This window comes from Canariomyces notabilis, assembly GCF_033297395.1.
Source record: "Canariomyces notabilis strain CBS 508.74 unplaced genomic scaffold N656scaffold_14, whole genome shotgun sequence".
In the NCBI taxonomy this organism is placed as follows: domain Eukaryota; kingdom Fungi; phylum Ascomycota; class Sordariomycetes; order Sordariales; family Chaetomiaceae; genus Canariomyces; species Canariomyces notabilis.
The window spans coordinates 532,997-548,307 of NW_027041836.1; the positions used below are offsets into that span (position 1 = coordinate 532,997).

At 54.2% G+C, this 15,311-nt stretch overlaps 5 protein-coding genes across 5 annotated transcripts; 4 read left to right on the forward strand and 1 right to left on the reverse strand.

Annotated features, from left to right (window-relative positions):
- Positions 1 to 623: 623 nt before the first annotated feature.
- On the forward strand, positions 624 to 2,574 carry N656DRAFT_780413 (uncharacterized protein). The gene is made up of 2 exons (XM_064815367.1): positions 624 to 1,620; positions 1,685 to 2,574. Exons 1-2 carry the CDS (start codon positions 984 to 986, stop codon positions 2,086 to 2,088), a joined length of 1,041 nt encoding a protein of 346 aa, XP_064669252.1. The 5' UTR covers positions 624 to 983; the 3' UTR covers positions 2,089 to 2,574.
- On the reverse strand, positions 2,241 to 2,787 carry N656DRAFT_147733 (uncharacterized protein). Its single transcript, XM_064808654.1, has 2 exons — positions 2,757 to 2,787; positions 2,241 to 2,667 (listed from the first exon to the last, which is right to left on the reverse strand). Exon 2 carries the CDS (start codon positions 2,540 to 2,542, stop codon positions 2,312 to 2,314), a length of 231 nt encoding a protein of 76 aa, XP_064669253.1. The 5' UTR covers positions 2,543 to 2,667; positions 2,757 to 2,787; the 3' UTR covers positions 2,241 to 2,311.
- On the forward strand, positions 2,596 to 4,225 carry N656DRAFT_780415 (acid protease). Its single transcript, XM_064815368.1, has 2 exons — positions 2,596 to 2,667; positions 2,757 to 4,225. The coding sequence occupies exon 2, from the start codon at positions 2,945 to 2,947 to the stop codon at positions 4,016 to 4,018; it is 1,074 nt and encodes a 357-aa protein (XP_064669254.1). The 5' UTR covers positions 2,596 to 2,667; positions 2,757 to 2,944; the 3' UTR covers positions 4,019 to 4,225.
- Positions 4,226 to 8,844: 4,619 nt separating this feature from the next.
- Positions 8,845 to 11,637, forward strand: N656DRAFT_780418 (multicopper oxidase). The gene is made up of 3 exons (XM_064815369.1): positions 8,845 to 10,624; positions 10,714 to 10,772; positions 10,897 to 11,637. The coding sequence occupies exons 1-3, from the start codon at positions 9,296 to 9,298 to the stop codon at positions 11,246 to 11,248; spliced, it is 1,740 nt and encodes a 579-aa protein (XP_064669255.1). The 5' UTR covers positions 8,845 to 9,295; the 3' UTR covers positions 11,249 to 11,637.
- A 1,272-nt stretch (positions 11,638 to 12,909) lies between these two features.
- N656DRAFT_780422 (uncharacterized protein) lies at positions 12,910 to 15,185 on the forward strand. Its single transcript, XM_064815370.1, has one exon. The coding sequence runs from the start codon at positions 13,198 to 13,200 to the stop codon at positions 15,076 to 15,078; it is 1,881 nt and encodes a 626-aa protein (XP_064669256.1). The 5' UTR covers positions 12,910 to 13,197; the 3' UTR covers positions 15,079 to 15,185.
- Positions 15,186 to 15,311: the final 126 nt, after the last annotated feature.

Here is a 15,311-nt window from a genome sequence, read left to right on the forward strand (position 1 = left end):
GCTGCCTCCCCGCCGACCCCTCCAGCCTTGTTGGAAGTTGACCTAAGTTATATTTCTCGACTTAATTAGTCGACAAACCGATCATTATGAAGCCGTGGAGGTCTACGATACCAAGTGCTGCGCAATGGGATTCGTCAAGCTTGACACAGCACAGCCTTGAGACAAATGTTCGATGAGTGCCGACGAATGGCCATACAGTATCTCTTGGACTCTTGGACCTGAGCCAGTCGTTTGCGGAGAGATCACGAAGTAGGGAACAGGTGCCTTTTATAAAGGGTAGTGAGTGTGTTGGACCACGTTGTGGCTGGCCAGCCCGGCCTCGGTGTGAGGTCAGACCCGCACCAGCTTCACCTCAACTTGCCCACCAAGTGACCAGGCTACAAGAGCAACTTGAAGGCGCTGCGTGTAACACATGGCAAGCCGACTTCTCGTATTCGAAAATCTAAGCCGCTGCTGTGGAGAAGTTGGTAGCCCTGCCCGCCGCTGCTCGTCACTTTAGCAATACTTGATTATGAGACTGGTCACATCTAAATCCTGGGATAGGAGCTGCTTTGTTGGCTGCTGAATGCAGTGTTCTCTTACCCACCTTCCCTGTCCCGATCATAAATGAGCCGAGTTAGATGCACGCCTTAACGTTTGCATACTGTAGTGGCTGTCACTCGGCTCACTGGACCAACCAAGTTTGGAGATTCCTAACTGGTACTACCCCGTTGGCGGTTTCAGTGCAGTAGTTGCCTCACGTCGATTACTACAGAACATGGAACCGAGCAAACCGCAACCAGATTTAAACGGCATTGCCTTGGAGGGTCAGAGCCAGAACTTGGTAAGCGAAAATGGACAAGCCGCTCCTTATCTTTTAGGTCCTTTGCCTGGCTCAAAGTTCCATGTCGGACTACAAGGTCACATCGGCTCTCAACTCCTAAGAGTTTCCGATAGCATCTAAAACCGAATCGACAGACAAATCGTCCGGCCCAACGTAAAGAATGGCAAGTCTGTCGTCAATTGGGGCCAGCTGCCCGAGCGGGGGTAGCTTCTATGTCTGCCAGAACAACGCGACTGAGTTCGTCGGCTGCTGCACCGTAAACCCATGCGAAACTGGGTCCGGAGTATGTCCCACCCGCTCCCTCCGACCAGCCTCTTTCTCTAGTGACAGCTATGATTCCGTACCCCCTCAACAATGTGGTGGCGACAAGCAAAGGGCCCTATGGTATTCATGCGCCTTCACCAAGCCCCCATTCATGGGTTGCTGCGAGGCAAACCCTTGCAGTGCTGGGTCATGTCATGCCAACGGTCTCGCACCAGCGTTTCTCAGTTCCGATGCTCGGGACCGAAGTATATTTGTCGACGGCAATTCCGATCCAGCGCCCACGACGAGCAGCACCGCGGCGCCGACTCCATCCCTCCCCGATACAGGTAGCAGCGGTGGAGGGCTACACACTGGCGCAATTGTTGGGATTGCGATTGGCGCGACCGTTGTTGCGATCGCGATGTTATCGTTTCTAGTCTTCAGATGTCGACGGAATCGAAGACGGGCTGCGGTCGAAGATTTCAGAGGGGGCGGGCGTCCCGGGAAAGTGCCAGCGGGATACGGTCCCGTGCCTATCATGGGCTCACCGGAAGGTATGTATCAGATATTCGTCCTAGAGGGAAAGAGTCAAACTGACCTTTAGGGTGTAACTCTCAGGATTCGATTTGTCGAGATTCCACCACCTTCGTGACCTCAGCCATGGGACAGGGGAAGGCACCCTGGCGCCCTTGTCGCCTGGGATGGCACACAAAGATAGTCACCACGTGTCTCTCATGTCGCAAAATTCATATCTCTCAAATACTCAGTCGCAACCCAGACCAGGGAGCCCGGGCCTCGCTGAACTTTCGGCAGCTGAGGCGACGCCACTGCAGGGTAACAGGGTTTCGGAGCTCTCGGCGCCGACGACACCGCTACCTGACTTTTCCGCACGCCACAGCCAGCAGACGGCTGGTTGGGATAACAATGAGCTGCAGATATGGGCCGGAAATACCACGGCGGGCCTTGATCAAGCAGGCATCAGGGTCGGAATGGCCGAACCGCGGACCGGGCCAGAACACTAAGAGCCCCAAGCGTGATCTATTGAGGCGTTATCCATTGATTTGCCAGCTATTCGATATTCGTACCTATCTGCTAGTCGGATGAAATCCCTCACATGGATCTCGATTGGCTTGTTACCACGTGTCTGGTGTCGTATAGCAACTCGGTCTCGAATAAAGCTATTGGGAGGTTTCGCTGCAAGGGAACTAAAGTTTTGGGGAGGGAACTTTGCCCATGGCTTGGGATTTAATTTCTCATAATTATTATACTTCTGTTCCAATCGGTAGAGTGAGCAGGGCTTAGTATTGTCTGTTTCAACAGCTGCCCATTCAGCCTCGCATAGCCTAGAAAAATAGGCGTCGCGACTCCAGGGGTTAGTATTGTTCTTCTGTGTAACCGAAATGCTGGCATTGCTGGGAACATTAACACAAGTTGAATGTAACACTTAAATAAGACCGGAACCCAGAACCATCCCATCTCTTGGTTTGGAAGCGAACAAGCAATTCGGCTGTATCACCAACTTACACTTCATTCCCTCTCACTTCTCAATCTCGACGCAGTTCACAATGAGGGTGCTTCTTTGGTTCAGCATTCATGTCGCACTGTGCTGGTCAGCAGTGCTGCAAGATATCACTGGACGGGGAGCTCAACCTAGGGACACCCCACCGCCACTGGAATGCGGCTCACTGACCGTGCCTCGGGACGCCACCCCGATCCATATTGACCTTCAGGTATGGGGAAGAGGCATGACGGAGTACCAATGGTCTGGCGACATTGCCGTGGGCAATCCGCCCCAGATCTTGTAAGTTTGAACCACGAACAAGTACTTTGTTGCGTTGCTTGACCGTCGAATTTATTCGCTCTTGGCTGCCTTTTTCAATGCTGACTCCCGGCAGTAACGTCGTCTTTGACACGGGTGCGGCAGCCCTCCTACTACCCCGTAGCAACTGCACCACGTGCGGCGGGCACCACAATCTCTTTGATCCCTCCAGTTCCGGCACATTCTCAGCTCAGCCGGGAGTGTGGATCGAGGGTCTCTTCGCCGGCGCCACTGGCCACACTATCCCGTCCACAGATCCCCAAGGGGCAAACTGCACCGCCGTCATCGACACGGTACACGTCGGCGACCGTCAGGCTCAGCAGCAGCAGTTCCTCCTGTGCGACGTCTATTCGCCAGGCCTGGCCGAGCAGCTAGCCGACGGCATCTTTGGGCTCGGCTCGACCCGCAGATTCTCCTTCGGCCCGTGGACCAACTTTTCGACCGCGTACGGCAACCTACTCGACAGCGGGACCTTGCGGCGGCCCGAGTTCGGCTTCTCACTCATCGAGACAAACACCCGGAGCGGCCGGCTGACACTTGGGGGAACCGACCCCTCCTTATACATCCCCGGCACGCTCAAGACAATCCCATTGGACTGGCCACTGTCCGAGAGCAGGGGCAGCTGGGTCGTCGGGGTACAGGGGGCTCGCATCGGCGGCAGCCTGCTGGCCAACTCGACCGACTCGGTCACGCTGGTCGACACCGGCGCGGCAGTCGTCGTCACGCCCGACGTGGAGACGACGCGCAACCTGTACGCGCTCATGTCAGACCAGATCCAGCCCATCGCCGGCTGCCGCGGCTGCTGGGGCGCGCCGTGCGACGTCCTGGATCAGGCCGTTAGGGACGTCACCTTCACCCTGGGCGGTGCCGGCGACGGCGGCCTGGGACAAGAGCAGGTCGACGTCACGCTCGACAAGGCCTTCATCAACGTCGGCGAGTACCCGGGCGTGCCGGGCCTCTGTCAGGGCGTGTTCCTGGACCCGCCCCGGCCGGCGAGGGAGCCGCTGCAGGGCCGCCGCGCGTGGATCGTTGGGTCGCCGTTGTTGAGGTCGTATTATACCGTTTGGAATTCGGAGGAGAGGACGCTCGGGTTTGCAAGCCCGTCGGTTGGGGGCGGCGAGAAGAGGAACTGATCAGACTTGGCTGGGGGACATGTGTGGCTTTCGATGGGTTCTTCTTGCGTTGGTTTTGAGTTTTGCCTGGTGACTAAGCGGTGGGCTCGACGACTCGAATTTGCCGGTCCGTGGCTTTTCAAGCTTTGCGTTTCCATTTAAACCTCAAGAGTCATAGTGAAAATCACAATAATCCAACATTTACCCGCAGGCAGCGACGCGAGAAAGTAACGCCAGGTGCGCGTGGTCTGCTGACTGGCGTGTGAGGCCAAAAAATTTGGGGGTTGGTCGGCTACAGTCTCAACGTGCCCCTCGCGCGTGAAGCTCACCAAAACATAACCCTGAAAGTGATGAGTGCGCGTGTCGCTGCTGTGAAGTTTAAGTTGCTCCCACCAACTCAAAAACCGTCACAAGCAAGTTTGAATGTTTCAAAGACGCAATTCTAGCTCAATGGCGAAAATCCCAGACACTGCAAAACCGACGCTTCACACCCAAAATGGACTTCCACTGTATGTACTGGCCACGGACACTATCTCATCTGTCAAGTGGCAGTGTCTCATTGTTCATTCAACAAGGTGATTCTGAAGCTCAGCAAAAAAGTATATAAGATTGCATCTCTATCGGTATATGAGACTGGACATGATTTCCTAGGTTTGGCTCTTCAAGCTCGTCATTCCCAACTCAAGGCTGCCGACTCAGGTACAAGTACCTTAAGGCCTCACAGGTACAAACTCAATACTCCACAGAAGAAGCTACCTTCAGGTCACTGTTCTAAGCATCGACCCGATTCATCTTCACATCCCTAGCCGTCCTGACCCAGACCAGAAGCCAGATATCCAGGCTACTCTGACGTTGTCAACTCAACAATTCAACATGACTGACTGGGGGTGGTGTGATACCTGTCAACAATACGTCGCCTGCTACCCATTAGCTCCCTCACGCCGGTCTCATCGCTACGCCTATTATCCCGATATGCGTCATCGATATCGATGCCATTGCCGTCAATGCCGGAATTCACGATACTATTTTTGCTCTTGCCGTCGCTGCTCTAGAAGAAATTACCGATCATTCCGTCTCAGCCTTCACAGCTAGGATGTCCGATGGACGCTGGTGTGGCTGTCCTGAGCCCAGTGAGCCGGGATCTCCAGATGAGAGTCTAGCGATGTTATATCCTTGGGGACAGATGAATGGAATAAGCAGGTTAGTCTGGTTCAGGAAGAGTCCAAGATTACCACCTGACTATTTGCTCTATCAGGTTTGCTAACTGGCGGCCTGGCACTAGTTAGCCTTTCCCATACCTTTCCTATTAGACCCTTTCATAATTGTCGGCACTTAGCGTGCTGGTCCGCGATTGTCGTTTACCTTTCTCCTCGTTTGCGGCTTTCTTTGTTGCCCCTCCTCTTCATGAGATTTTTTCGGTATCGTTTAGTAGAGTTGTTCAAGTCGCAAGGGCTCGGATCCTCATGGTTAAGAGCTGGGTTAGCTTCATATTCCTAGAGGTTGTCGGTGTTACCCCTTGTGTGAGTATAGCAGAAGATGATCTTCGTCTCAATGGGTGAGATAAGGTATGCAGGTAGTTTGAATATGCAGTGTCCGACATTGGTCTTAGGTAAGTGGAAATGCTTCTTCTATCTCCAATGAGTCGGTTATTTTGCGTATGGCTGGGTACAAACTACTGATCAGTTAGCTTGTTGATAGGCTACTACTCTTTTCCATTACCCGATATCAAGTCATCGGACGGGCTCTAGCAAGTCCGTCCTACTGCCGACTTCTTGTCTACCCGTGACGACCTTGAACTTGCAGCGGACTATCAATATTGCTCGGAGTAGTTTCCGAATCCGACAGAGAGTGCTCGACTCATACCACCCAGCACTTGAAGTTCTCAAAGGTCGGACTCAGTTATGCTGCTCCTTGACGACTCGACACTGCAAGTCCCGAGGCAAGCCCAAGGGGTCAAGGAGAAGTTCCCTTATCAAACAATACTACACACATTGCATTCCGGATTGTTATTCATGCTGACGGATGGCATTGCAGGTGTTTCAAAGGCATCAACAACACTTTGTCATCAATGACAGGCTTGGGACATGCCTCCAGGCTAGGTACCTCTGATCTCCTGTATTGAATGGGTGGACGCGCGTTCCCCGGCGTTTTCAGAGCCGAATTGGTGTACCGATGGCAACCTGATGGCTGACCCCTCATGACTCGGCGCCAACATTAGGAAGGCCACAATAGCGTATTGACCTTCCCGTCGTTGTACTGAGAGACCTCGACCGTTCCGCTGTACAACGCAGGTGCATGAAGGGGCGCTGGCAAGTTTGCCGTGTGTACGAACGGCACGGACGAGCAGGTCAAGGTAACCTGGGAACTGTGCCCCATATTTGCGTCTTCTCTGCGTCTGTCTGGACTTCGCATTTGCTCCGCCACGGAGAAACTGACAACGGTCCAGGAACGGCATGTGGCCCTGTCGCTTGTGGCGCTGACGCAGACACAGTACGAAACTGTCGGAAATGAATCGGTTTTGCAGTATCCTGGTCTCCGGGTCTATGTCCGGATCGCCTCGACGCATCCCACGGCCACTATGTGACTTCCACACGTGCAATCGGGGATTAACCGATCGCTAGCCTACTATGGGGGCCAGCCCTATGAAGATTAACTGCGAATCCCAGTAGCGTCCTGTCTGGGCTAGTTCGACGCGTAATTCCGGTACGCTGAGATCCAACCAATGTTCGGGACTGTGATATCGATCCTGATCCGGATGATAACCCCGAACTCACCGAGGCTCCCAGCCAGGACTTTTCGTCGGATACAGGCATGCTAGCCATGCTTCGCTGCAAACCTCCGGTATGCACAGTTCCTACCTCCGCTGCTGCGCTAAGGGAACATCGGCAGGTCGAGCACTTGAAGGTTCGCAGATTGGAAGCAGGTACTGCGCAGTGGTTCGGCTCAAGCTGCCGATGTTGAAGTCACGCACATGCATGGAGGGTCACGGTCAACCCGTTCCAGCATTCCGCTTCTCTCGCCAATCAGGGACCGAAACTTCGCGAAACAGTTGGTGCAACCACGCCCCTCATTCTGACCCATCAAGCGCGCGCAAAGACACGGGAAGATATCGGGAGTTGAGATATTGAATTTCCATTGTAACTCTGTCTTGAGGCTTGACGCAGGAGAGGGGAGGAATGGGCAGATAGCGCGGCTCGTGCGGTAGCATGAATGACACCTACCAGGCCTGATGGCCTGGAGAAGTAGGAGCAGCCATCGAGCATGCCTTACGTTAGTTTCCACCCTGGCCTGGTAGTGGCAACTGGTAAGGGATAACCCATGTGTCTGCATGGCTACCTTGGTAGGGGGTACGAATGTCATCGCAGACTGGAGATCATGTAGATGTAGAGGTTGGGGGGGCTGGGGGCTCGGGAACGATCATGCAGTTACTCCGTACATACTACTAAGCAAATACTACCCAGGCATATATTGTATGCACAAACTCCTACTACAGTATGCGTAGTTTCCTCTCGAAGCTAACAAACAATCAGGGGTCCGGCCAATCCGGATGGTGGCCTCCACACGGGATGAACCATGAGATCCGCGAGATCCGCACCCAACAGACATGTTAACGCTGATTGCCTAAAATATCTGGTCCAATGATGCGAAATGCGCGGTGTCTTAACATGACCAACTATATATCAAGGAACCAGCATACTAATTGGCCCCCGATTCTTACATTTGAGCTAGGGTCTAGGGACCCTAGCAGCCACATGGCCCTGTGCACATCCTGAGAACTGAAGCTGGACTCACCGAGTATGAACTATGTAGCCCAAAAGCTCGTAAGAGTAATAACCAACCAACATGTATTCTGCTCCTGCCAGGTGAGATAAAGCGTGGGTACATTACACAAGGTACTAGTGTCGTTGGTAACACACAGTCACGAAGCCCAGATGACTTATACAGGGAAGTCCTCAAACTGATGAGAGAAGGCGGATGATCACAAACCCTTCCCCTGATAACCCACATGTAGACCAAGACCTAGGTACACGCGGCAATGCGAAACGGAAGTACCAGCCCATGCTCAAAGAGCAGCAGTTCCTAACTTCCTCAGCTGCACGGTTTGCCTAACATGAGCTGAGGTTGAAATCCTCCAAGCGTATTTGGCCCCCTTGCTTACGGGTTGCATGGGCTTCAATGCATGTTGGGACTGCCAAAGCGTATTCACACCGCCCATAAGGCTCCCGCGAATCCTTTGGACTCTTTAGAGTTACACGAAAACCGACCCCTGGAAGCCTGGTATTGTACATGTACCCGAAGAGTCCTATATGCTACATTTTCCTGCTCAAAAATAAGCGGCCACAACCGGTACATGTTTGAAGGCGCCTCGTATAGCGTGCGGTGCATCCAAACCCTTCATTGGCTCAGGTGACGTGATGCCCAGAGGGAGTCATAAAGACATAACACTTACTCGCTGCTCACCGAGTCTTCCAAGGACTTGAATCACTGTTTAATCAAAGTGTCAGCATCAGGGGGACAGAAGCCACCGAGCGTTATGCCCTTGACAGGTAAGTTTGACATGTCATACAGATCCAAAGATTTCTCTTCGGCTGCCGTTCCCTTCCTCCACGTGGACTTAGCAGGCACTGACCCCGGATCCCGTAGTCAACAAGACCCAGCACCCAGGGTAACCATCCTATACGGGGCAAGATCTACCACTTGCAGCGATATATTGAAGTCCAATACATCGTCACTGTAGTAGTCATGGTGTTCTGTAAGTTCCGGCAGGGACTGTAGTACTCGACGGGTTCCTCTCCTTCCAGTTAGCCCTCGTAGAGCATGTTGACGTTACGATAGGTTCCCCCCTTCGGAGCTGCGCTATACTTTCAAGTTGCTGAAGGCCTCTAGCTGAGCATAACGATCGTGGCTGACGAAAGCCTCCGTGCGGCACACCTAAAATTACGATTCCGAATGCTCCTCCAAGGAGTTGTCATATGATACTATTGATGTGAGCTTCAGGGGAGCAGGCCCATTACGGAAGGTAGACCAGGGACAACTCCTTCTCGGCTTAACCGGGCCGGATCGTGGAATGCCTCGCCAAAGACTCATTGCGAGGCGACATGGAGCCAAGCCCGCCTTCTCTTGCGGCTCTGATCTTGATGCTGTACGAGTATAAAGTCGATGATCTCCTGCAATGTCCCAAAGTCTATCCAAGCAGCTCTTGGACCAAAAGCCATCGGTCACTCAACAGGCGCGGCCACATTCGTTCAACTTTGAATTGATAGCACCATGTTAACCGAGACACTCAAGTCAAGAAACATGTTGCAATCAATCCTTGCTCTTCTTGCCACCGCCCTGGGCTCATCTGCCTTCGCCATCCCTGAACTCCCAGAGGTCTCGCTTCAGCCCCGGCAAGCTTGCGAGAACACTGCAACGTCTCGCCAATGCTGGGGTGACCTTTCAATCGACACCAACTACTATGAAGTTCTTCCCAGCACCGGGCGCCCGCCGCAGGAGTATTGGCTGAGTGTCGTGGAGGGCCCTTGTGCCCCAGACGGATATAACAGGACCTGTATGACCTTCAACGGCACCGTGCCGGGGCCAACCCTCTTCGCCGATTGGGGCGACGAGCTCGTTATCCATGTCACAAACAACATGGTCAACAATGGCACCGCAATCCACTGGCACGGAATTCGCATGCTGAATAACACGCTCAACGACGGCGTTCCCGGAGTGACGCAGTGCGCCATCGCCCCGGGCGAGTCCATGACATACCGCTTCAACGTCACCCAGTACGGCTCGACTTGGTACCACAGCCACTTCAGCCTCCAGTACGCCGAGGGTCTTTTCGGGGGCATGATTCTCCGGGGGCCTAGCACGGCCAACTGGGACGAGGATCTCGGAGTCTTGTTTCTGCAGGACTGGTCGCACGTCGAAGCCTTCACTAGGTGGCATGAAGCGAAAGCCGGGTTTCCTCCGTCACTCGATGGCGGCCTGATCAACGGCACAAACACATTTGACTGCTCCACACTGTCGCCGGCGGATCCCAAGTGCACCGGCAACGGCAAGAAGTTCGAGACAGTCTTCGAACCCGGCAAGAAATATCTTATCCGCCTCATCAACGTGGCAATCGACGGAGTGTTCCAGTTCAGCATCGACGGACACAGCCTCACCGTCATAGCGACGGACTTGGTGCCCATTGTCCCCTACACGACCGACAGCGTCCAGATCACCATAGGCCAGCGATATGATATCATTGTCGAGGCAAACGCAACGCCGGGCAACTACTGGATGCGGGCCGACTGGGTCACAGCCTGCGTGACCAACGATCACCCCGAGCACATGACGGGCATCGTTCGCTATGACGCGAGCAGCATCGACCCCCCGACGTCCGAAAGCAACGTCACAAAAACCAGCAGCTGCCTCGGCGAGCCAAATGAAAAGACGATCCCGCACTTGTCGCTCGATGTCACCAACATTGGCGGCACCAACGTTGAGGAACTGTCCTTTGACGCGACCTCTGGCGACTACTTCCAGTGGACTCTCAATACGAGCAGCCTGGTGCTCGATTGGGGGAACCCGACGATGGCCCGAATCTTCAACGGGGATGTCCTCTTCCCCACCGAGTACAACGTCGTTGCCGTCAACGTGAGTCTTCCTATGTTTGCAACTTTGCAGTGACCCCGAACCCCCAGAGAGTGCGGCGATTTCGACTAATCATCGTTCCTGATTCGCAGAAAACCGGCACTGGCCCGGAATGGACAGTCCTAGTGATTCAAGACCAAAGCAATTTGCCGTAAGCCTCCCAAGCCCCAACCCCCCTTCCCCTCCACTTCCAAGTTGTCCTTGCCCTTGCCAAGTCGGTGCGCGCTGCCCGGGGAGATCCCAGCTGACGTCAAGGATTTTTCGTTTGTTTGCAGCATTGCGCATCCGATCCACCTGCACGGCCACGACTTTTGGGTGCTGGCCGCCGAGGAGGGCGTCTTCAATGGCAACATGAGCAGCTTCAACACGAGGAACCCGGCGCGGCGCGACGTCGCCACGCTGCCGGGCAGAGGCTACCTGGCCATCGCCTTCCAAATCGACAACCCAGGCACCTGGCTGACACACTGCCACATTGCCTGGCACGCCAGCCAGGGCCTTTCGCTCGAGTTCGTCGAGAGCCAGTCCGAGATTGTGACCGACGAGGTCAGCCGCGGCGTGTTTAACGACGTCTGCGCTTCCTGGCGGGCACATGACCCCCTCTGGGAGCAGGAGGACTCGGGAATTTGAGTTTGACGGTGTCTTTTTTCTTTCTTTCCGGTGTTTGAGACTAACATATGTATCATGGAATTTCTTTATTCTTTTCCTTGGTCCGTGTTGTCTGCTCTGTGGTTTAGAATACATGAGGAAACCCAACTGGGTGTTGAGTGGACTCCTCGGGCTCGAGCCCAACGCTCATTGTTTCCCTAGAAGCTTTCCTGTCTCCGGTTCACCACTCCATTGTTTGTACGGGGTACTTAACGGATTGTTAGTCTCACTCAGTCGGCTGCAAGTGATGGAGAAGTTTCAACTCGCAATCTCGGACGTCCTGGCCGCGGCTCCTGCAATGGGGGGGATGGTCGCAGTGTGTACTGTTTAGTAGTACAGAAAAGCACAGTAAAAGGAATACGAACTGTGTGCCGTGTCGTACTTGAGGACGGACCGGTAATAAAGTAGAAACCTAGTGAAAGGTTACCGGCCCAAGCCACTCGGATCGAATCTCTCGGCTGCAACTTTGAGGATGAAGAAGCTCCATGTTCAGGCACCAGGCCGAAAACTGTCTGGTTTTATGACAATTACTCCGCAATTCTCGGTCCTGTCGACAGCTGCTTCTAGGTGTCAGCCCAGCACGACAGCTGCTTGCCGCTGTGACCGGAAAACACCAGGTCAAAGTGGGTCCCAGGGGGATAGTAGGGTACCCCACGCACGCGCAACAGGTGGTCAGGCCCAATAGCCAGTCTAATTCCTAAAGCTGTTGATATTGGCAAATAGGCCTAAAAACGCGTTTCCTAAGGTTGTTCGTCAATTCCATCGAATTCTATATATTTTGTAAACCTATTAAGTAAGCTGGCTACAATGCCTATAATTATTATTTGTGACGAATCTCGGTCCCCTACCACTGAAAGGGACTCCTCTGAGACTGAAGGTCTAACTAAAGACGGGGTGAGGTTCGGTAGAGCCAAAGGGTCTACAACAAGTGCACAAGCAAGTGTTCACACAGTAGCATAGACAACTGTTTGCATTGCTTACTGGAGAACCTCTGGCAGGTCCTCCAAGGGAATAGCTAGCTATCTAATATACTAATGATTGTCTTTGAGGATCACTCCTTGCTCCAGTGATCTCTGTGCTGGCTCACCTGGCTCACTTCGTGATCCCAGTGATCCTTGTGCTGGCTCACCTGGCTCACTTCGTGATCCCAGTGATCCTTATGTTGGCTCACTCTCCTTCCCTAGTGATCCATTCTGATTGGTTAGTTGAGTGATTGGCTGCCGCGGCTCCCCGCGCTGCGGCTGTGACCATGCCTGGCCGCCAGTAAGGTCTGTTCGTGACAAAAGACAACTGCTTATATTGCTTACTAGAGAACCTTCAGGAGGTCCTCCAAAGGATAGACTAGCTAGCTAATGTACTAATGGTTGTCTTTGAGGATCACTCCCTTCCCCGTGATCCTTCCTTGTAAATGCTCACCAAGCTCACCGTGAGCCTTCCATTGTTGTTGGTGATCCCTTATACCTGGATCACTACGCCAAGCGTGATCCTTTTCCTATTGGTTACTTAAAACGATTGGTCGTCGCGGCTTCCCACGCTACGACTACGCCCACGCCCGGCCATCAGTACGGTCATTTCATGACACTAACTAAGGGTAGCTAACTAAGGCTCTACATATTGTAGAATTGAATGTATTCGAAGAAAACCTTAGAAAACACGTTTTCGGGCCTATCCTACGGCTGCAAGATTGAACTGGCTGTTTAGGCTAGCTTACTGGCTTACTGACTGTTGCGCGCGCAGAAGGCACCCTACTACCCCCCTGGGACCCACTTTGACCTGGTGTTTTCCGGTCACAGCGCTTCCACCAGTCCCCACCCCAGAAGCTTGGATCTAGCTTGGCTAACCCTTAAACAACGTTGATGTTAACCTCTGCACGCGCTTCATCTTCATCTTTGGACCTCAATTGAGCACCTCGACGTTGCCTACATGTCGGCATGTCTCGGGTTCCAACGGCTGAGCTCAGGAGATACCTGCTGACAGGCCACATCCGTTGCCGGGACTGTCTACGTGCGCGTCTGCCTCGCTCTCCCGGAACGACGGCATCGCCTTCTCGACAAACAAGAGCTTTCGCCAGCCAAAACGCGACGATCGCCTCCATTGCTCCTAGCGTTTCTGCCGCGCCCGTTACGCCACTCCGTAAGCAGCTGAAAGAACAGGCCAAGGCGCTCAAAGCGTCCGGGACGAAGAAGAAGAGGAACGCGGACAACCAGACAGTACCGGGGTGGGAATTGACTGTCGGCATTGAGATACACGCGCAGCTCAACACAGCCCGCAAGCTCTTCTCCGCGGCCGCGACCTCCTTCAACGACATACCCAACAGCAATGTCGCACTCTTCGACGTTGCCATGCCGGGCTCGCAGCCAATCTTCCAGCCCGAGACGCTAATTCCGGCCGTGCGCGCCGCCCTGGCCCTGAACTGCGCCATCCAGCCCGTCAGCCGCTTCGACCGCAAGCACTACTTCCATTGGGACCAGCCCGCCGGCTACCAGATTACACAATACTACGAGCCGTTTGCGCGGGACGGCCGCATCACGCTGTACGCGCGAGACGGCATCGCGCCCGAGGACGGCGACCGCGTCGACGTCGGCATCAAGCAGGTGCAGATGGAGCAGGACACGGCCAAGACGACGGCCCAGCCCGGCGAGGTGCACTGGCTCGACTTCAACCGCGTCGGCGTGCCGCTAATCGAGATCATCACGCTCCCGCAAATCCACCACCCAGCCACCGCCGCCGCCCTCGTGCGCAAGGTGCAGATGCTGCTCGCATCGGTCGACGCTTGCGTTTCGGGTATGGAAGCCGGCGGGCTGCGCGCCGATGTGAACGTCTCTGTGCGCAGGACTGAGGATGTCGCTACCGGCAAGCTGGGCACCCGCACCGAGATCAAGAACCTGAGCAGCTTCAAGGCCGTCGAGGACGCCATCATTGCCGAGCGCGACCGGCAAATCGCTGTTTTGGAGGCTGGCGGGGTTGTGGAGGGTGAGACACGCGGCTGGTCGCTCGGCAGCACAGGAACGCGGCGCTTGCGTGGCAAGGAGGGCGAGGTCGACTATCGGTACATGCCCGATCCGGATCTCGGTCCTGTTGTTATTGGCGATGACCTGGTCGGGCATCTGGCCGCGTCCATGGGGGTTTTGCCGGATCCTGAGATCGACATGCTGATCGCGAGGTACGGCCTGAGTGCCAAGGACGCGCTGTCTCTCATGTTGCTGGACAACGGAGCCCGGATCCAGTACTTTTACAGACTCCTGGATACTCTAGATGAGCGCCTGGGAATCGACAGCAGTGCCGAGTTAGAGACACGGTCCGGTCATCGACACGCCCTTCTCGCTGTCAACTGGTGTCTCCATGAACTCGGCAAGCTGACGGAGCTTTCCGCCGACCTCGGCATGACACCGGAGGGTGAGTGCAAGGTTCCATCGGCTGATCTAGCCGCCATTTTGTATCATCTTCATAAAAGAGAGATCACGGCCAAAGTCGCCAAGGACCTGCTCTGGGGTGTCTTCCGTGGGGACATTACTTCTGGCGCAGTTTCAGAGGCTATCAATGCCAATGACCTATGGTTTCAGGAGATCTCGGAGCAAGACTATGCGGCGCTAGCCGACCAGGCTGTCGAAGGCGAGGCCAAGGTTCTGGGCGAGTTTTTACGCTTCAAGCAAGGCAAGGCGAAAGCCTACCCGCAGGGCAAGCTAATGTTCCTGGTCGGAAAAATGATGCGCACCGGACCGGAGGAGCGGATGGATCCGGCTTCTGCCGAGAGAGTGATGCGGTCGAGGATAGAGGAAGTCTATCTCCTTGCACTCGAGGGCAGCAAGTAGGTAGTCACTGAGGTTTCCAGTAGTCACCGCAATGTACAATATGATTTTGACTTCTTAAAAATAACACGGAGTAATTCTCTAAAAATATCATCAGCTTATAAAGGCAGTTATATATAACGTACTTGCATAACGAGTGGCGCAGCATAACGAGTGGCGCACTTTTCTTGCGCCTGAATTGCTTTATATAAGTCAATTCAACCACAACACCTCTAGTTAATTGAAACTACTCAGAG